General features: G+C 44.1%; 1 protein-coding gene and 1 long non-coding RNA gene across 2 annotated transcripts; both read left to right on the top strand.

Annotated features, from left to right (window-relative positions):
* The first annotated feature begins 804 nt into the window (after positions 1 to 804).
* On the top strand, positions 805 to 3,826 carry LOC120573672. The gene is made up of 5 exons (XM_039823566.1): positions 805 to 845; positions 978 to 1,115; positions 1,333 to 1,553; positions 1,929 to 2,088; positions 3,082 to 3,826. Exons 1-5 carry the CDS (start codon positions 827 to 829, stop codon positions 3,216 to 3,218), a joined length of 675 nt encoding a protein of 224 aa, XP_039679500.1. The 5' UTR covers positions 805 to 826; the 3' UTR covers positions 3,219 to 3,826.
* A 2,828-nt stretch (positions 3,827 to 6,654) lies between these two features.
* Positions 6,655 to 11,101, top strand: LOC120573673. The gene is made up of 3 exons (XR_005641742.1): positions 6,655 to 6,825; positions 7,131 to 7,184; positions 10,964 to 11,101. It is a non-coding gene; the product is annotated as an uncharacterized LOC120573673 (long non-coding RNA).
* Positions 11,102 to 22,489: the final 11,388 nt, after the last annotated feature.

The following is a 22,489-nucleotide window of genomic DNA, read 5'->3' on the forward strand; positions in this document are numbered from 1 at the left end:
TACTTAACAGCCATCGTTTTGGGGACTCTGATGAGAGTGAAGAAGAGCCAGAAAATTGTGACTTAGCTTCTCTGAGATCGCCACGACCTTCCAACTTGGCTGGTGTATCAGTTGAAGCCTCAAGCCCAAACCAATTACACTGGCAGAGTAAGGAATAATCTCTTAACATCAAAATAACAAAATCATAATATTAATAATATAGATATGGTTTACATTGTTAGTGCTAAAGATATTCCCCTCTCCTTGTATCCATTCCTCCAGCTCCACCATCTCGCCGAGTGTCAGGCAGCAGAGTCACTACTCCTCAACCCGGAGGAAACTGTCTAGGTAAAGTGGCCCCATCTAGATTAACACAGCAATGGTCAGTCTGTTTCAAATCAACAGATTGCATCTGCATTATCATATCAGATTTTCTGCATACTCTAATGAAATTGCAACTTTCAAAAGATCAAAACCTCAGCCAAATATTTTGTCAGTTAAAAACATCTGCATTCATGCAATATTGCCTGAAAAGTCTCAGCATCCAGGATGCAATTAAATTCATCATTCATCATCATAAAATTGCATTTGAACACATTGTTTTTCAATGTCAATCCATTCATGGAGTTGAAATAGGTAGTTCATACCAAAATGTTGAAACATACAAATTCACATTCCCCATGACCAGAGATTTTTGTTTGCCATTGTTTGGCCCCTGTAGCTCGCAGCATACCATTGGTTAACAGATCACAACCATTTAATAGCAATTTCTTTCCCTTAGCACCTGACCATGGGGCCGGACCGCCAACACCTTCACCACCCTCAACTCCCTGCACCTGCATTTAACATGAGGAGAGTTACTCAAGGTAGGGACTGATTTCTGAAATATTAGTGAATTGGAAAGCCCCAAAGTGTATTAGTCATGGTTAACAGATGACTACCATTTAATTAAATTTTTTTTTCCCCTCTCGCACACCGCCCAACTCACTATGGGCTAGGAACGGCAGTCCCTCCTCAACTCCCTCCACCCCCTGCACCAGCCCTCAACATGCGGCGAACAGAGGAGGCCTCTTCAAGCCTGGCCTACAGACCAACATGGCGAGGGGGAAGAATGACCGATACCATTCCCTGCTCTGGTGAGCAATAACTGACAAATCCTCAGGGTCATTCTGTGCCACAGATTTTGGAAAAACATCCCACAACCATCACATATTTTCTTTAAACTTTGTCAATAACTTTTGTCATTAACTATTGTCAATAACTAAGGTCAGAATTATGAGTAATGAGGATAAATACTGAAATGTAATATATTTTATACACTGCATTTTAGCTATATTTCACGTGTGTCAACAGCGGCTGAGGTCCACATCCTTAGCCTGCTGGAGACAATTAAACAGCAACAAGACCAGCTTGTGGCAAAGGTGAACTACCTCAGCAGCAGGCTGAACAGCACCCCGGGGCCAGATGTTGAAATGCCGGACAATATCCAGTTTCCCCTGGAACAACTGGAGGCAGTGGAGGCATTTGAAATGTTTTTAAAGGAACCGTCAAATGGCCCAGCTCGACAGAGAGTGGTGAGTTTTCTTACTTAATATGAATCGTGCCATTAGGTTTATTGATTGTCCATGATTATTGCAAATATTCTATCGAACAGCCCTGAACAGGCCTGTCCTGATCCGCCTTTTCCCAGTGGTAAGATTCTGTCAGTGAGTGACAATCTCCCTCGTTTGACATTGTGTGTAAAGGTGGCACAGGTTCATGAGGGTGTGAGCCAAGTGCATGTTGAGACAAAAAATAATCCAAGAGATCAGGATTTTTAGCATAGAAGTTTTCTATGTCTTTCTACATTTCTGGACGCTTTCAACAGGAACTAAAACATTTTAAATGCAATTTAAGCTTATAAATGTTTATCTTGCTGTCTATTTAAAACAAGATGTTTTGCCTTTTAGATTTCTTCTTTGGCCACCATTGGAGGTCAGGATGTGAAGAGGGTGACCTGGAACATCCTGGCCAGGCTCTTCACAGATGAGGTATCTCATCAGATCAACTGGAAGGGTGTTAATAACAAAAAGTCTTTCAGTAGGATGGCAACGAAGATCTTGCTTTTCAGTAAGTATATAATTCAAACACACGGTCACTTATTTAGTAGGGGAAATAGGCTACTAAAAATATTCCTGTTAACTAAAAGGGCAGCGCAATAATGATGATAATAAAAAGCCTACCTTTCTGACGTAGTAAATCTTTGAAATTGCTGTGGGATCCCCTCTGCTGTGAGACTCGCTCCTTTTGATTCCTTTAGTTTGTCACTGGCACTGTAAACAGCGTTGACCATGGGTGCGCTTCTAGAAAGTGGAGATGCCAACTTCCGTCACAATCTTGGGCAAGACAGTGGCATGCCCGCAGTGTGCGTAAGAGCAAAAGAGCGCAACTACGGTCGAAGTTTGGTGGTTGGAATCACAGTGGATTGTCATGTCAAGAGAAACACACCCCAGGTGTGGGCAACAGGCCCATCATGTTATCAAAGTAAACACATGCAAATGTATTGGCTGCCTGGTGGTTGTGATAGCTTCGCTCGTGTACATTTGTCTTGGCTCTCCATAATAATAATAATAATAATAATAATACTAAACACTGATGGAATGCAGTTTTGTGTGGGTTGTAAATGACCATGTGAGTTGTATTTTAATTTAGTGTTGCTTTTGGAATGGTTAATCTAACACTAAGGTCTCTGCTGCAACATATAGCTTGAATGTTAAGTTGCTTTGGATAAAACATTACACAACCACACTGATTTATCCACATAGACTCCTGTGCTCTGATCAAATAACCATTTAATACCACTGATATTGTTTGAACATTTTGGATGTCTTTTTTTAAACATCCGATAGCGAAAGGCGCGGCAAACCTTACCCTGATCACAAATTCATAGTTTACCCACCTCTTATTATAACCACCACAACCCTGTTTATAACTTTATAATAATTTATAGTCATGTTTCTTTTTTAATTTAATCTCCTTAATACCTATCTCATATTGTATTGTGTACGCATACTTGGCTTTGGATGCCACATACCATAAACATATCTGTCTGTTTGATTACAGGTGCTGTGAGGAAAAACACAGTGACACGGTCAGCCACGGACGCAGAGGTCACCAAGCACGCAATCAGGTGGTTCAACCTGGCAGCGGATCGGGCAACGAGGAGACGTGTCCCGCCTCAAGCCACACAAACGGAGTAATAGGATAAATAAGCAATAAACTATATTTTTATTGAACTTCTTGTCGTTCACCAGTTATTCATTTTCTGATATTTTAGCTGTGTATTTCATTGAAGTTGTAGCCTAATGGATACATATTTTATGTCTGCACCGACCACCTAGGCCTATAAAGCACTAAATTAGGTTTTGACCACAAAATGAATGTAAAGTAGCTTAGCCAACGTAGGATACTATCACAAAAACAGAATAGGAAGCTATAACTTATAACTTTCCATAAATGTAAATGACAATTTTATATTTCCATTGAGTAGTGATTACTTTTGTACAGTAAATTGATGTCTGGACTTGAACCTTTTCTGTTAGGCCTATTGACAATATTGTTAGGTTAAAAATACAAGGCAATGCAGATTTAAGATTAGACCTATATTGCTGTAGTAGCCTATAGACTAGGCCTAGTGATAGTTTTATCCTATGGTTTAGTTTATCCTATTTTTATCCTACAGCAAGAACAGAGGGGATTTTGAAAATGAGAAAAACGGGTCCAAAACGGACCCGGGCCAGATGAACCAGGAATTTTATGAGTCCATACGGGTCCGCAGCGGATGTGTTTATCAATTTGCGTGTCCCAAACGGACCCGCCGCGGAGGTAAGGTTTTAATCGCGGATGCGGAGCAGATGCAGCGCCGCAGGCGGATCCGCGCTTCCACCTTCGCGCGATGATCCGTCACCGGCGCCAAGTGGACGCCGATACGGGTCCGCTTCGCGGATCCGTTCCGGAAGCCGCAATACCTCCGCGCCGGATCCGCCGCGGAGTCCTTTTGCTGTGTGGGTATTGCTGCTTCCAAAGACACCATTGTGCATTTTACAAACTATAAATGTATTGTTTTGCTATAAATTATATGTATTTAAATGTTTGAAACCTAAAATAAACATTATGTGGTTAAAAACAACAGTTGTGATATAGCCTATGACAGTGTTTCTCAACGGGGGCGGTACCGCCCCCCAGGGGGCGTTCAGAAGATGATGGGGGGCGTTGGAAGCAATATTTTGGAAAGGGGGGCGTTGAGGTGCCCTTGGGGGGCGTTTTTTTGAAAGCTAGTTTAAACCAAAGATTCACAATAACAATACATGTTTACACTTAAACTACTAAAGAAGAAGTAGTCTGCAACATTAAAAGCTGCCAGTTTACAGCACTGCGACTGGACCAGACGGGTATCTTCTCTGTGCTTCTGTCAGCTTTGTTTGGCGCAGCTCCGTGCTGCCTTCATGGAAACGGGACGTCAGAGCATCGTCTTAAATGAGCTCTGTAGCTACTACGTGAAGATAAAAAAAAAGCAATCTCTGTGACGTCCTGTTGTTTTCTGTAACCCCTCCCCATGTAGCACAAGTAGACTTTATATTTAACCGTAACACTTTTTCGTCAGATGGTTTATTAAAAACACAGCGTTTCCTACTGTACCTGAAAGCAGCTTCATTTCACGGAGAAAGAGAGAAAGAAAAGAGACGAGCGAGAGATAGACTGTGCTTTGTTGTTGTTTGGCAAACAGTCAGCTGTTCCATAAACTCCCGGCCAGTTGAGGGCTTATATTTGGTGTTTTAAAACTTTCTTATGGAAGCGATAGAGGAAGTGATGTCACTGTTTACTGTACGGGACTCTCACACCTCCACAAAACACAGCGCGATGTGGGGGGGCGTTTTCTCCAAACGTTTTTTTCTGCTATTTACTCGCAAGACAGGCCATAGCAAACCTAGACTCTTCTAAGCATTAAAAACGCCTCTCACTAACTTTCAAAGGTTGTAAACTTATTTCCATTCGGCAGTAGGTGTCGTTCTTCAAGTCGTTTGTCATCACCAAAATACTTGCGTGCGTGCGTGTGTGTGCGTGCGTGCGTGCGTGTGTGTGTGTGTGTTTGATCCTTTGATAAGTGCCAGCTTGTTTTCCGTTGGAACAGTTCGATTTTAGATTTGAATGAAAACTAGATTTGAATGTTAAATTGCTAGCTGTTTCTGATTGGCTACTGTTAGTGTTTGTAATAATAATAATAATAATAAGCATAATACATTTTATTTAAAGCTCATTTCATGACACCCAAGGTAACTTCACAAACAAAAAAGGACATTCAAATTATAGTCATCTTCTAAAGGTGCTGAGGTTCACACCATGCAGCAGGCCTTTTGATAATACCTAATTATAGTTTGAATGTTACATATCTAGTCGTTCTGATTGGGTGCTGTTATTTAATTTGAATGTCAAATGGTTGCATTTTTCTTTAAAACCTGTAAATATATATAATTCTATTCACATGGCTTTTTGATACCTGGGAAACTAATACATGTGTTGTTTGTCATTCAATGATTTGATTTTTTTGATTATTTTTGATAACAATAGTAACAACAATAATAGGCCTATATTGGGGCATAATCATTAATATTCGGGGCATTTAGCCTACATAATATTTGATGGGGGGCGGTAGGGACCTGGATAATGGATAGGGGGGCGCTGGCACAAAAAAGGTTGAGAACTACTGGCCTATGACAAGCGCTGAGCGCGTCCGTCTTTGGCTCAGCGCCAGCCACAGCGCTAAATAATAGAAAATGAGAATATTACGTAACCTCTCTCCTCCCTCCCGATGTCACGTCCATCGCAATGTTTTCACATCAGACAGATCCCAGGTGCCAAATTGGTAGACATCGCCCAACCCTAGTTCTGCCCAAGGGGGTAAGCTTCGCTTCTGAACGCGAACCTCCGATGGCGCCATTTTGTTGCTACAAAGGTATCACCTCTTGTTAGCATTCCACTGACTGCCATTTTTTTTTACGTCACTTGACTGCGAATAACTTTACATCTGAAGCGTTTAAAGACTCTATTTGTCCATTGTTTAGTTCTAAAGAAACACGACAATGTATAAAAGGCTCCATTACCTTGTACCTCACGTTATGGCTCCGTAGCAGACGTTTTTGTAAAAATACGCTAACGATTGTGTCATAACTAAGTGACTTACTGTCGCACAGTAGAGGAATTACCGTATAGTACAGGAGAAGCTCGCAGGCAGTTTCGACTTACATTAGCTGTTTAGGTTTAATTACGAATGTTAACTAGCATGTTAGTTAGCAATAATTAGCCTGTGCTTATGTTATCTCCTTACATATACCTACACTCTCCGTCTCTGTAAGATTGGAAATGATTGAGATTTCTCTTGGCACAGCTACTAGAAGACTTACAACTTTCAGACACGTTGCTCACGTCACATTTACGTTGTCTCTGTCAGTTGGAGGCTGCGCAGTAAAGGAAGAGATCACCGGAAAAGTGCATCTAATAGCCTTCACTGGTCTCCGTCCAGAGCAACGGAGTCTATTGGTCCATTTTAGATATGTCAATGGTTCTGCCCCAAGCAGTTGAAGACAGTTATACAAACAACAATGCACTTACCTCTCTTTGTAGAACCTGTTCTCCGTCATCAGAGGAAAGGGAGGACACCGATTTCACCCCACTGCCAGGGAATTTGCTGCAGCACTAAGGAGTGCATCAGTGGCAAACATCATCAGCTTGCAGGGCAGTGCTACAAACTGCATTCCTGATAATGCCACTCAGTTGTTGCAGTCCACTCCTGTGAAATGCAGTGAGCAGGTATGGCCAGTGTTTAACTCTTTATTACTGGAAGGGTACACACAATAATATCATGACAATCCCAATCATGTCATTCCAAAATAATTAAGCCTCCCCAATACTTTAGTAAACAGTTGTAGTTATGTAAAATCTGCAATTCTGCTGAAATGTTGATGTCATTTGTTTAACAATCCAAAGACACACCTCTCTTTTGTGCTCCTGAAGTAACATAATGATTGGGTGAAATTGTTTATTACTTGGTCATTTAATTACAACCTGCTGAATTAAAATGCAACTTCATCTTAAAGTGCTCTTTTGTGCCCTAGATTGAATGTGAAAATGAAGAGCTGGATGAAGAGCAAATAATGGCTAATGAGCAGGTGATCACTGAATATGACTTGATATGATCCAAAATGAATATGTTTCTGTAATATTTCAGAATTCACTAAATTCGATATTACTTGTTGTAGGACATACCGGATATGGACAAATATTTGTTTGTTGCGAAAAGGAAGCACTTGCCTATGTGTCTGGCTGGGTCGCACGGAAAGTGGCTCAAGAGCCATCAGTGAGAGAGTGTGGAGAATGTGAGAGTTTGCTCGTGCGGACAAATGACGCCGAGCACAACTACCACGCTCTGGCGGAGGATGATGCCTTCATTTAAAAAAAAAAATACACCACCACATCTAGGCTATTTCAGCCATCTTCCTTACTAAAGGAATGCATTGCTAAATGTGAGGGCGTCATTAAAAAGATCCCCCCCAAAGCATGGGCAAAAAAAAAACTGATACTGAGGCTGAAGACCTCGCTCAGGGACAGTGGTGTGTTCGCCGCCCTCCACCGCATTCACCCTGCCCACTCACACACACACAGTAAAAACAAAAAAACCGAAACCACAGCACAGCTGAAGCTGACGTGCTTTACGAATTAGGCACGGTCAAAATAAATACTCAATTTGTACAACTATAACTGGTCTGCATCTTCATTTAAGTTGTTCCACATAAATTAGGTATTTAACTACAGTTATCTAGAGTCAATTTAATGTTTCTGCTTATCGTTAACGTTAGCTAAGTTAGCGTTAGCTAGCCAAGTTAGCATTAGCTATGTATGAAAGCTGGCTAACTAGCTACGCCATACCTTGATAACACAACATATTTTGTGTCTTTTACTTAGAATGTAAGGTAACATATTTGTGGTCGATATAAAATGCTTTAACTACCTTGGTAGTCCGGTGCCTTGGCGTTGTTATCATCCTCTTCCATGTGGATTCCATCTGATCTTGCACACACCTGTCTGACACGCCACAACTCGCTGTCGCCAAATCGTCTCCGCTGTCGCAAAACCTCAACTGTGCGCATGCGTCAGTGGAACCAGACGATAGGCTTAAATGTTTCCCGGCTTGACTGTTAAAAAGCAGACGATTGGCTTTCCAGCGGGAGGGGCGGGACATGTGCATACAACCGCCATCTTTGCCGTTACGGGTTTTCCTTATATAGTTGTATTGAGGATTGAGGAAGTGGCATGTCTCTTCTAAATAGTCTCTGACGTTACTCAGCAACAGGTGAAAATGGGGGCAAGGTTGCGCAATAACGTTAAAATGATTTGAACTTTTAGCGAGGAACGAGAAGTGAATTAGCTAATATTGTGTTGTTGAATATATAGTCCCATGTGTGTGTATGAGTCAAAACTAAATAAAGTTAAAACTTGTTTTGAACAATTTCTGTCATCTGCAGATTGATTTTAAGTAGAGGGAGAAAAAAATCAATTTAAATCTTAAATCGGATTCTTTTTGAAAAAGTCTGGGATTTTATTTTTAGGCCATATCGCCCAGCCCTAATTCAAAGGGATCTGGCCAATTGGAGGATTGCTGTTGTTAAAATGAACATAGTTCCTCACGTGAAGTACAATGATCCCCTCACCCACACAGCAAAACCTCACTGATAGTCTAAGGGCCCTATTTTAACGATCTGAAACGCAAAACGCAAGTAGCTTTGTGGGCGGATCTCGGCCGCTGTTGCTATTTTACCGGCGGGATAAATGACTCTGGCGCCCGACGCAAATCTAAAATGGGTTGGTCTGAAGTAGCTAGGTGTGGTTTGGGCGTAACGTGCAATAAACCAATCAGAGCGTCATCTCACATTCCCTTTAAGAGCAGGGCGCTTGTTCCATGGTGGATTGCTATTATGACGGCGGATTTGCCTGGCGCACGCCAGCGGGAGCTGCCGATGCGAGATGCGGCAAAGGCCGGGTGGGTGGCGATGTTGCTGCGGCCACTCGGGCGCATCTCCTCAAGTCTGGAGAGGATTGCTGCAGCCATGGAGCGTGGGCCTCCAAACGCACCACCTGCTCCTGCTGTGCCCCTTCCTCCTCCCCCCACTCCATCTCCGTCCACCCGCTCCACCAGGAGCGCATCGCGCATTACTCCCGGACCAGATCCCGCCGTAGTTCAACATCACGTCTCCTTAAGTCCTCTAATATTTCCTCATTTATGTCATCAACACATCCATGATTCATGGAGATGTTGTGTAAAACACAACAAGCCACAAAGAATGCTTGGACTTTTTGAGGACTGTACTGTAAAATGCCTCCTGACCTATCCAAACACATGAAGCGCATTTTCAGTAATATTTTTCTTTGTAATTATGTATGGTTTGCAAAAATGGGAACTGCTGCATCCATTTAGATGAGAGAAGTGTATGCACGTTGTGCACACGCTACATTATGGCCAAGCATGCACCCCTAAAATAGCATCTGAATAAGGCGCTACTGACTTTAGACTAGTACCACTGACTTTAGATTAGCGCCACTGACTTTAGACAGCACCACTGACTTTAGACTAGCGCCACTGACTTTAGACCAGGTTTTTCCTGGTCAGTGGCGGAATTGTTTTCTGAAACTGCAGAATAGCACAAAGTAACGTTTGCACTGGAACACGCCTCCTCTTTTCGCTGAACCGCCCCCAGGAGCGCAAATACATTCCCTAATTTACCAACGTGAGTCTGTGGAGGGAAAAGTCCGCTGTGTGTTGGGTGCAAAATAGGAATGATACATGCGTCGGTGTACAAAGGCAATTGCGCTGAGTGCAAGATAGGGCCCTAAGTCTGCAAGACCTCGCCTTTGCAGGTGTGTGTCCAAAAATGTGTATGCTAGCCTATGGCCCTATTATCACCAACACATTGACCAACGTTAAACAGGTGGAGGAGCAGCTACGCTACACCAATAAGTGGCATTTAAACACCCCAATTTGGCACAACATATACTTAATGTCTGGTAACAAACCTTTTGTTTGTAACCAGTGGAGTGACAGAGGTATTTATACTTTAGACCAGCTATTCAATGACGAAGGTATGTTGAGTTTTGAAGACCTGACAGCTAGCTTTGAAGTCCCTACTAGGACATCCTTCTTCCTTTATCTTGGCTTAAAGTCAGCCCTAAAATGTTATGGAGTACCATGGGGGAACAGTGTCGAGACCCACCCAATCATTAAATGGCTTGTTGATTTTCCTGTGAGAGGATTAGTGTCCAGGATTTATGCTAAACTGATGCAAGTATCCGTAGATACTCCCAACAGTAAAGAAATGGGAGCGAGAGCTGAGACCGGAGGGGAACGTAATTAATTGAGAGACAGTTTGGGACATTTCCCACTGTTCTAAGAACCCAAATCACCAGCAGATCCACTTCAACATATGCCATAGGACATATTGGACTCCTCAGAAGAGATACGTCTCTAAAGCCATTCCTTCTCCCTACTGCCCGTTCTGTCAATCTGAACAAACTGGACCTGTCCTACACATGGTCTGGGAGTGTGAACAGGTGCATGAGTTTTAGAATAAAACAACATCAATAATATCTGATGTGATAGGATGTCGAATTCCTACTGACCCGATTGTTGTGTTACTTAATGATGACTCTAAATTACACCTGCTTGGGAGACAGAAGAAAATTTAGCTAGCTGGATCAACCGCGACCAAGAAAACGATATCTCAGTACTGGCTCCCCCCCCCATTCGCTTTGTATTAAACAGTGGTTGGCGTATTTTCTGGACATAGTTATGCTTGAGCTCTCTACAGCAAGGATTAACAAAGCCAAGTCATCGACTAGAGACCTATGGAAAGGTGCAGCAGCGAACTTATGGTGCATTCTTCTCTGTTTTCGCAAGGAGGGGGGCAAGGGAAGTTGCAGGCTTTTGTCGAAGTTTTGAGGTTCCCGGTTCGATCCCCGCCCGCGGTGTGCAAAGACGGAGAACACACATCCGGGAACGATGAGCCATTCGTATACAAGCTTCACCTGAGCTCGTACACAGGTGTGGGGGCAGTAATATTGCAATGTTTGTGACTTGTTTATGTTTAGATGTTATTGTTCTGCACTTTGACCCCTGAGCCAGCACTAGTCTGACTCATTATGTTGTGTTTTATTACAGGAGATGTGTGTGTGTGGACGAAGGAGATGTGTCGTCCTAAAACGCTTGAGATATGAACAATAAAGATTACCTTAAATCCTCTACAACCTGCAGCCTTTTTTATATCTAAATGCATCACATGCTGCTCATGAACAAGCTTCATCTGACTGTATATATATGTTTCATACAAAGACTTTAAAGTAAATGTTAGAAGATATGTCATACATCATAAATGATCAGAAATAATAAAGCTTCCAAACAAAGTGCAATTTCAGATTTTTATTTTAAGCCAGATTATAATGAAATACAATTATGAATCTGAAAATGAGCAGGGCAGAACAATATTGTAGGGTTGTGTGACTACGTTTACAAGCTGTCAATTTTCGGGTTATGGTCGGGTTAAGGTCACTATTCGGGTTTCTGAAACATTCGGAATAACCCGTTTACATGCGTGAGCAGAGAGAGTTACTCCTACATGGAATTTGTAATCAAATGGCAATATCCCGATGTAAACGGCGACGCACGGTTAGCGTCTGGACGTAGCCTACGGACAACATTAAGACGCAATAACTTTTCGGTCCCCTTCTTATAAATCTCACTATCTCGGTACTTTCTGCCGTAAACAAAAGACATTATATTCATGGTTTTCACCACACTAATAAAGAAATTGGTTTCCTCCTCGCTCCAAAAGTGTGGTGCTGTGCTGCGTCTCGCCATGTTTACCTCTACTTCTTGTTTACTTCCGGTATACTGCGCGCAGTTTTTCTGCATTGACATATATATATATAACTATATTATTATAGTATATAATTATTATTATAACTATGTTTTCTGGTGCATACAAGAAGTTCCTCTACTCAAAAGACCAAGATTCCTTGCGAATAGAACATGCGCAGAACACAAATCAATGTTCCTTTTGATGGAGATATGCCGATACGCGTTTACATGACCAAACTTTCGGGTTAGAAAAGGGGTAACCCAGGTAGCATATTCGGGTTTTTAAAAACCGGAATATGAGCATATTCGGGTTTTTGCCGGTGTTTACATGGCCGTGCGCGACCGGGTTATTGCTAATATTCCGGTTTTGAACGGGTTATTGGCTGCATGTAAACGTAGTCACTGTTGGTGCTTTCACAAAATATTTACACAATGAGATTTTAGATCAATAATTATCAGTAATTAAGTTAGTTCAGAAAATGACATCACTTTACTGTAACGCAGCCTTTAAAACCAGATAAAGACAACACTTGTGTCATATTACGATATCCCAAATGTAAGACAAATATCGATATGATATCGATATATTGCCCAGCTCTAGTGCTAAGCGCCAGACTGAGGCAGGTGCCTCTGCTAAATAGTCTCAGGAAGGAACTTGTTTTGGTGGAACATGTGGACATTCAAAAGTAGTTTTAGTCGTGCAACAGAAAACTCAACAACAGGACAAAATGTATGACAAAGGTATCGGATCGGTACTCTGTATCAGCCGATACGCAAGTTCAGGCATCAGAATCGGGAAGCAAAAAATGGTATCGGACCACCTCTACCTCTACTCTGAGGAGGAGCAGTTAACCATAGTCCTCACAAATCCACCGGAGGTTAGAACGCCAACACAAAGATGGAGGAAGGGGACGGACATCTGGCAGCACTAGAACAATAACTAATTAAAACAACACAAAATAAAAAAACTACACAGAACGATACAAAACATTTCCCCGAGGAGACAGAAAATGAAATAAATAAAATAAAATCACAGCCCCAGCCCCCCAGGTTCTCTGGCCATTTCCCTCTTCCTCTCTGCAGTCCACTCCTCCACCGATTTCCCACCGGCAGTTGTGCAGTACGCCACGCCTCCCACACGTGTGTGGCCAGTTTCCAGCCTTTTGGGCTGGCCACACAATCGGCAGATGTACTGCATTATCTGCCGGCGGGGTTTGCTCCCGGGCAGTGGTCCCAGCCCTGCAGCGGCAGCCTCGGAGGAGGAGGAGGACCCGGGAGCAGTGGTCGAGGAGTGGGGCATAGGCCCCCAGATGAGGGTCCTGGTTGCTCCCCATCATGAGCAGTCCTGTTGTTGAGGAGCCGGGCTGCTCCTCGGGGAAGTTGAAGTGAAAGGGCTGTACTTGTCCCGCCTGGACACAGGACAGCCCTTTTGCAGGAGGCAGAGGCTCCCCAGCCAGTGCTGCCACGACGCCAGTTGCCTGCAGCAGCACAGCCTGATCCTGCTGTTTCTGGCGCTGAGAGAACCTGGAAGACAGAACATATTCTGCTTTTAGACTCTAGAGCTTTCATCAAAAGAGAAATCACAGCACAGATTACAACACATCAACACAGCTTTATGTTAAAGTCTTACCACTGGGACAGGGTCCTCTGATTTAGCTCATAGAGCTGGATGTCCGTCTGAGCCATCAGCCTCGGGCTGGCCAGCACTGCCGCCACTCGATGGCAGCAGCCTCGTCCGGAGTGTCAGGGTCCAAGCTGACAACTTCAAGCACTCTGCCTGTCTGCTGGTACTCAACCCCGATGAGCTCCTCTGTCATACAGCAGAAACACAAAGCAAAGGATATGTTAGTGCTCCTTTTCCTCATAGTTATCATGTTAGAATAAAGTATTTTTTTCACATCACACACATACCTGTGTACTCAGCAGGCTTGGTGAAGTCCTTAACCATAGGAAGGCCAAGCACCCGTTGGTTCTTCTGGTTAAGGACGTGCTTGATGTAGCCACTGTAGGAGTGCAGAGGTCCTACCTGTTCCTTAGCCGCGACCGGGACGCGGCTGCTGCTGCGCAGTCCTCGTTCCACCTCGCCAGTCCATCGACCAGGAATGCCTGGAAGTGCATAGCACTGACTCGCGTCCCTGATGTCGTGGAGCCCCTCGTGCAGGGATAAACGGGCAGGCTGACTCCGCCCTTTGTCAGCCTGCCTGTCTGTGTGTACAGCTGCACGCCCAGTGGGTCCTGGATGCAGCTGAGGTGGGGCCTCCGCGTCCTCCAAATTTCCTGGATGCGGAGAGCATCCAGCAACGGGTGTCCAGGGTGTTGCGCCCGGCTGGTCCGCCGGGAGAAAGTCGAGGGCCCCCTGGATGAGGAGTACCCCTCGGCTCCAGCGTCCGCTCGACGACAGTGGAGCCTCCACTCCTCCCTGGTGATCCTCCTGCCGACCTCGGCCAGTCAGGCCAACCATCCCGCGCGCCCCTCCAGCTGGGACCGCTTAGCTTCAGTGAGAGACGAGCATCTCCCAAGTCCACCTCGAAGATGCAGTGAGACAGCTGCCTCATGAGAGCGTAGGGCTACGGTCTCTTGTGGTGACCACCTGATGCGAAGCGCCGCATCAGGTGCCAGATGTCCTGTCTCACCACAGCTGTCCCCACTCCTGTGACAGAAGAAACATAATGTGGTTTAATTTTTATAATATATATATATATATATATACACAGTATATATGTATTGTAAATACAGTGTTCATGATGTTATAATCATCTTCAAAAGTATATATAAATACATACATAAATAGTCCATAATATAATAATGATGATGATAATGAAAGCAATTATGAGCAAGGCAAGGCAGCTTTATTTGTATAGCACATTTCAGCAACAGGGCAATTCAAAGTGCTTTACATAAAACATTAAAGAGCAGTAAGAAAACAATTAAAAACAATTTAAAAACATTAAAAGACAATAATAAAATTGATAGTGCAGTATAAGAATAAAAGTTACAGTGCAGTATAAGAAATTAAAGTTAATAAAATAGATTATTTAAAGAAAGCAACATCAAAAAGATAGGTCTTTAGCTTAGATTTAAAAGAACAGAGTTGGAGCGGACCTACAGGTTTCTGGGAGTTTGTTCCAAATATGTGGAGCATAAAAACTGAACGCTGCTTCCCCCTGTTTAGTTCTGACTCTGGGGACAACAAGTAGACTTGTCCCAGACGACCTGAGAGGTCTGGGTGGGTCATAGTGTAGTAGCAGATCAGAAATGTATTTTGGCCCTAAACCGTTTAGTGATTTATAAACCAGTAAAAGTATTTTGAAATCAATTCTTTGAGGCACTGGAAGCCAGTGTAGAGACTTCAGTACTGGAGTGATGTGATCCACTTTCTTGGTCTTAGTGAGGACTCGAGCAGCAGCGTTCTGAATCAGCTGCAGCTGTCTGATTGATTTTTTGGGGAGACCTGTAAAGACACCGTTACAGTAGTCAAGTCTACTGAAGATAAAAGCATGGACAAGTTTTTCCAGATCCTGCTAAGACATAAGTCCTTTAACCCTTGATATATTTTTAAGGTGATAATAGGCTGATTTTTTTATTATGTTAATGTGGCTTTTAAAATTCAGGTCTGAGTCCATGACTACACCAAGATTTCTGGCTTTGTCTGTTGTTTTCAACATTGTCGTTTGAAGCTGAGTGCTGACTTTCAATCGTTCCTCTTTTGCTCCAAAAACAACCACCTCAGTTTTTTCTTCATTTAATTTAAGAAAGTTCTGGCACATCCAATCATTAATCTGTTCAATGCACATATTTAATTGTTGTATTGGGCTATAGTTCCCTGGCGATAAGGTTATGTAAATTTGGGTGTCATCCGCATAACTATGGTAACTTATTTTGTTGTTTTCCATAATCTGAGCCAGTGGAAGCATGTAGATGTTGAACAGAAGAGGCCCCAGAACTGAGCCTTGGGGAACTCCGCACGTCATATTTGTATGCTCAGATGTATAATTACCTATAGACACAAAGTAGTCCCTATTCTTTAAATAGGATTCAAACCACTTTAGTACTGAGCCAGAAAGACCAACCCAGTTTTCCAATCGGTCAAGCAATATGTCATGGTCTACCGTATCAAATGCAGCACTGAGATCAAGTAATACTAAGACTGAAATTTTGCCACTATCTGTGTTTAAGTGGATGTCATTAAAGACTTTAACAAGAGCCGTCTCAGTGCTGTGGTGTGGTCGAAAACCTGACTGGAAGGCATCAAAACTGTTGTTTAGCGATAAGAAAAGGTTGAGTTGTTGAAAAACCACTTTTTCTATGATTTTACTTAAAAATGGAACGTTTGATATTGGCCTATAGTTGCTCATTAGTGTTGTGTCTAGATTGTTCTTTTTTAGGAGTGGCTTGATGACTGCAGTTTTCAGGGCCTGTGGGAAGATACCTGAGAGCAGAGATGTGTTTATAATCTGTAGAAGATCAGAAGCCAAACAATTCAAAACATTTTTGAAAACACCCGTTGGTAGAATATCAAGGCAACAGGAGGAGGTTTTCAGATGTTGTATAATGTCCTCCGGTTTTAAGGTTGATCGTATGAAATTGTGTCATGTTGGAATTTGTTTTGCGTGCACACTGTGACAACACATATCGTGTACTTGATATGGAAGCACTGACTGTTTGTCTAATTTTCTGAATTTTGTCTGTGAAGGAGGCAAAGTCATTGCAAGCCTTGGTAGACAACAGTTCAGATGCTACTGGTACTGGAGGGTTAGTTAATCTATCAACAGTAGCAAACAAAGCACGTGAATTATTATTGTTTCTGGCAATAATGTCAGAGAAAAAGGACCGCCTTGCATTTCTTAGTTCCAGATTATAAATGCAAAGTCTCTCTTTATAAGTGTTATAATGGACCTGGAGATTAGATTTTCGCCAACTGCGTTCAGCTTTTCGACACTCTTTTTTCTGTTCTCACAACTATAAAATTTCTGTTGTTAATGTTAAAATTGTCAATGAACTGCAGAGAATGGTTGTTGGTACATGCAGTTGAAAGCCATTTGTTCAGTGCCAACAGTCTGCTGAATCTCTCAGCTCCTCCTCTGACTGGCGGTATAGGGCCACTGATAAACACCTTTGCGTTTAGGGAGCTGACTGCGTTCAGCAGATTCATAAAGTCACGATTCAGCACTTCAGACTCTTGCTTTACAACATTTGACCCTATATGCAGTATAATATTCTTCACAGTTGGGTGTGCTGCTATGATATCCTGGATTCTTTTGGCCAAGTCAGACACCATATCTTTGGGAAAACAGAGTATTTTGGTGTTTTTACTGCTTTTTATATCTTTCACAGCAGAGTCACCCACAATCAGAGTTTGGGGCCCAGTCATTAGCTTTCCCTGTAGCTTTTTACTTTTAGAATTGCTCTCAGTCCTTACCCTGCTGTGTGACGATGAGACGTAATCCAGGTCATGTCCAGGGTCCTGCAGCAGTGGAGCAAATCTGTTCTTCACCTGCACACTCAGTTGTTGGGGAGGCATTTTGTTGGTGGTTTCCCCTTTTGCAGTTGTCCACGACTGTGTCCTGCTAAGTACAGGGGTTGAAGAGGCGCTCTGCCTGGATGATAATGTAGGCCAGCCGGTCGTATCACAAATCTCAGGGCGCTGTGTTCTGCCCGTTAGTCGTCCTCCCATTTCCCAGGAAAATGATTTATTCTTAGGTTTTGCACCAAAAGAGTTCCAGGGAGGACTGCCACTTGTTGATTTATTATCCGTTCCACAGCCCTCTTGTTTCTTTGTGGTCTTGCTGGTGCTAGTTAGCCGTGTGTTAGCATGCTTTTGTCCATTGTTTTGGGTCACTGGTAAAGTGGTGTCATTTACACATGATCTGTTCACTTCCACGTTTACTTCTAACCGGTAAATTTTGGTTTCCAGAACTGCAATCTTCTGAAGGAGTTTGTAGTAGTCCTTTATGGAGAAGGGTGGCATCTTGCTGCTAATTAGCTTTAGCTACTGTAGAATTGATAGCACAGGGACTTCTCGCTCAGGCGAGTATATCAGACAACACTCTGTTGTTGAACTTTGAGTCACCCCTCGGCCTCAGACAGACGAAGAAACAGGAAACAAGGACCAAAATAGACAGACAGAGACGTGATCACTTCTTAAAGGGCAGGGAGGGGTGAAGGGGCGAAGAACAGGCAGATGTGCTGACAAAGATAATGTATCATATGTAAGATAGGGCGACGCCCTAAAGTGTGTGTTTTCAATAAAACGAGCCTGAAAGAGGGGAGAGACAGAATTCAGCTTGAAGGTTGGGGCAGACTGCGGAGTCTGTCAAAGCTGATCTTCTCCCTTTGCAAAGGTGAACTCAACTTAAAGGTGTTGGTGTTATTTATTGCTGTAATAATCTCTCTCTTCATTGTCTGATACATGGTCCGGAATTCGGGGTGGTGAAATAACACCACAACAATTTTGGGGGCTCGTCTGGGATACCGTCAAACAAAAGGGGGACCTGATCCAGACAACCATTGGACAAAAGGGCCCCAATGAACGGAGGAATGGACACGGGTCGATCAAACTAAGGTAAGCAGAAACTTGATCTGCATTGGGCATAAAACTAAATTTTAACGTGTCCAGAATCCAAGTAATTGGGGTCACTAAATTAAAGAGAAAGAATTACAGTTGAAACTGAAGTGAAATAAAGAGAAATTCTTGAGTTTGGCAACTCCTACAGTGCTCTGACGAGAGGCTGTTACTGCTGGGTTAGAGGCCCGGGGAATTGAGAATCCCCGAATTCTGTTACTGCTGGGTTAGAGGCCCGGGGAATTGAGAATCCCCGAATTCTGTTCAGAGAAAGAATAGAGAAGACAACTTTGTGTGAATGTTGGATTCCTGAAAACTGAAAACACAATGGTACTAGTTAGACTGTTGTGGAAGTAGGTGGACGGGAGTCCAAATTACAGATATATGAGTTTTGGTGTCCGGAACTTGAGTTAGTTCGAGTTCCCATGGACTGAGTATTCGGGACATAGCGTGCCATACTACTCAGTCGGGTAATAACTAATAATACGGGTAATGCATGATTGAGAACTGTGTATGAGTGCTAGATAAAACACAACCGAAGCAGCAGTACTGCCTGAAACCTGTCGGTGTCAACATAAAGCAGTAGTCTGTTGAAGTAAGTTGTGGGAGTCTGGATTAAGGAAATAAGTGTGGCAATAAAAACGTGACAACCAGTGCCTCATAAAGGAAAAATGGACGGTGAATTTGACAGGGAAATTGATGATGGGGGATGGGGGCCAAACAGTCATTTTAAAACAGCAGAAGATCAACTGGCAGCTTTAGAACGGGTGGTATTGACCACCCAGGGAAAAAGAATAGCGCCAGAAATAATGACTCAGATGAGAAAAGACGCTAAAAGATAGAGGATCTTTACAGCAGGAGTTTTGGAGACAAGAAATGAGGACAAGATAGTGACGAAGAAGGATCACTACATACTAGGTCAGGGGTACAGGGCAGCCCAGAACCGGCTCAGGGGCCACCTGCCCACATGTGTCCTCTAATACAGACCGGGAACCGTGATAAATACAGACCATTCGGTGTCGGCGACGTGCAGGCACTAGTAGACAAACTTCCTCCGGTAGCAGAGAGAGGACGACTATGGCTTAGTAAGCTTGACGGACTGACGGCAGGACAAAAACTAGCATTGGGAGACTTCAGAGCAGTGGTGTCTAGGTGCTTGACTACAGCCGACGTAAGGGACATAGAAAATGAGGCACGCACTGATCGTTTGGACGATGACACTCCGTTTACCCATGTTAGTACCGATATAGGGCGAGCAATGCGGGACAAATATCCCCTTCCCAATGCATCAACCGTTCCCAAACTTAAATGGGACCCTAAACAGAACCCCAGGGAATTTCTAGATAAAAGCAAGGAGACTTGGGTCAGGCAGACAGGGTGTCATCCAGGGAAACCAGGAGTCCAGAGAGAATGGTATAGGAAAGCGGTACTGAAGGGTGTGCCAGATGGCGTCAGAACAGCTATGGAAAATAACCCCGACATGGCAGGGTGTGAGTCAACTGTATGGGAGCGGCACGTTACATCACTTATCTCGCGCTCAAGAAACCCTAGACGAAGAGCAGAATAGCCTTAAAGATTTGCAGGCCCAGCTGTTGAAAATGCAATTAACCGCAGCTAGGCAGAAGATTAATGATAAGAAAAAAATTGGCAAACCTGCCAAGGTTCTAGTGGGAGTGCAGGACACTCCAGATCTGTTCCCAGTTCCGCCTTGGGTGCCAGCACCTCCTCACCATTCATTTGCCAGGGGATTCGGAAGAGGTAGAGGCATGTGGGGAAATGGGCGAGGAAGGGGCGGCCCACCAAGGGGACAGCAGGGAGTGGACCAATGCTATGTCTGCAGGGGAACGGGACATTGGGCCGGGGACTGTCCCCAGAGAGGCGGAAACTACAGACGAGGGGGAAGGGGCAGAGGGCTCCCTCTGCCCTGCGGATCGGACACAGTGCCGTGTCCCATTGAGGGTCAGTGCACCACTCACCCAGTGAAACGTCAGTTGCCAGTGACAGAATGGGACCAGTGGGAGGGCTGGGGACCACACCAGCAACAATGACACGCCCCACAGAGAAGCCAGGACAGCAATAACACGGCAGATCCAATGCTGTCCATGAAGGTTGGCAATACAACACTGTCATTCCTAGTAGATACGGGGGCAACCTGTTCTACTCTAATGTCAACTCCTGCTAGCACACTGTCTAAAGACGCTATCACGGTTGTGGGTTTCTCTGGGGAAAAACAGACTCTGCCATTAACGGTGCCACTTATCACTCAGTTGGGGGGACAATCAGTACAACATTCTTTCGTGTACTCGCCCACGGTGCCCTTGAACTTGTTGGGACGTGATCTTCTGATTAAATTGGGCGCCTCCATACACTGCAGTCCAGATGGCCTGATAGTCACCTTGCCGGGTGGCACTACATTCCACTGCAGCGCTCCAGGCACGTCTCTACGCGGGCAGTACCTGGTCTCCCCCACTCAAGACACCCTAGCAGACATTTATTGGGCTCTTTTGCAACCATAGACTGATCAAACTCCTGGCCTTCTCTCTGCCTACCTGCAGTGGAAGCCCTGGATAGCCCAGTTAGAACCATACGTCTCTCCACCTGATCCCCCACATGTAACTTTATTTTATGACACATTACAAACAGACTGGTATCAGGATCTATTCCAAGATCAATTGCAGGACCACACATGGCACATAGATTCAAAACACATCTATGTGGCCCCAGAAGGAGTGGCAGCCGGGGTGGAACTGACAACAGATCAACAAACATGGTACATGATGAGTGACGAGGCGGTTCCTCACGTTTCCCTAGCATTACATCCACAACACCAAGCAAAAGAATTAGGGGGCATGGTCAAAAGGTCCATGGCCCAAAACGATTGGCAAGACACAAAACTACCAGGAGTTCAGGTTTCACCAGCCACTAAAACATACAGAATTTGCCTAACAGCAGCAAACACCGCCACATTGTCACATGAACAGGTCACTAGGCAACATGGTAGAGAAAAAACTGACCATCACCTCGCTCAACACATACTCACTTCTCTGCCAGCGCATCTGTGGGCAGATGGACCCACGGACGTAGGTCTCACAAATTGCCCACCAGTGAGTTTTACCACCAATACTGACACACCTATTTGGATACACCAATATCCGCATAAACCCCAGGCTGAGGAAGGCATAAGTGACACAATACAGGGGCTACTGGAAAGTGGGGTATTGGAGCCCTCACACTCGTTTTGGAACACGCCTATTCTTCCTGTAGAAAAGAAAGGAACAGGTAAATACCGCATGGCACATGACCTTAGAGCTATTAATGACATTCTGATGACCAAAACTATACCTGTTCCCAACCCCTATGTCGCCCTTGCCAATCTAGATCCCTCACATAGCTGGTTCACTTGTATTGATTTGGCCAACGCGTTCTACTGTCTCCCTCTGGCCCCCGACTGTAGGGACATCTTCTCCTTTACGTTCAGAGGCCAACAACTAAGATACACCAGACTGCCACAAGGCTTTGCACTTTCTCCAGGACTATTCAACCAGGTACTGAAACAAGCGTTGAGTGACTGCCAGCTACCTGACAATACTACCCTAGTTCAGTATGTAGACGACCGGCTGATAGCAGCCCCGACTTCCGATGCTTGCCTGACTGCCACACAATCTGTGCTCCAGCACATTGCCGATAAAGGTTTCAAAGTGAGCAAATCTAAGTTACAGATCGCCAGAAAACAGGTTTCGTTCTTGGGGCGGGTGATATCTCAAAAGGGGGTCAGCATGTCCCCTGCTCACCGGTCCGCCATTTTACACCACGCCAAGCCAGAAAAGGTAAAAGACATGCTCTCTTTTCTCGGCCTGACAGGATACAGTAGGAACTATGTGGCCAATTATACTGGCCTCACGCAACCACTGCGCGACATGGTTAGACAACAGGGCATGCGTAATCTCTCAGGCAAATTGGATTGGACAATGGAAGCAGAAAGAGCATTCATTGAGTTAAAACAGTCG

Source organism: Perca fluviatilis, chromosome 14 (genome assembly GCF_010015445.1).
Source record: "Perca fluviatilis chromosome 14, GENO_Pfluv_1.0, whole genome shotgun sequence".
NCBI lineage: Eukaryota > Metazoa > Chordata > Actinopteri > Perciformes > Percidae > Perca > Perca fluviatilis.

Coding starts and splice junctions, on each gene's coding strand:
- LOC120573672 (XM_039823566.1), top strand. Junction 1,554..1,928: donor GCCCAGCTCGACAGAGAGTG/GTGAGTTTTCTT, acceptor TTTGCCTTTTAG/ATTTCTTCTTTGGCCACCAT. Junction 2,089..3,081: donor AACGAAGATCTTGCTTTTCA/GTAAGTATATAA, acceptor GTTTGATTACAG/GTGCTGTGAGGAAAAACACA.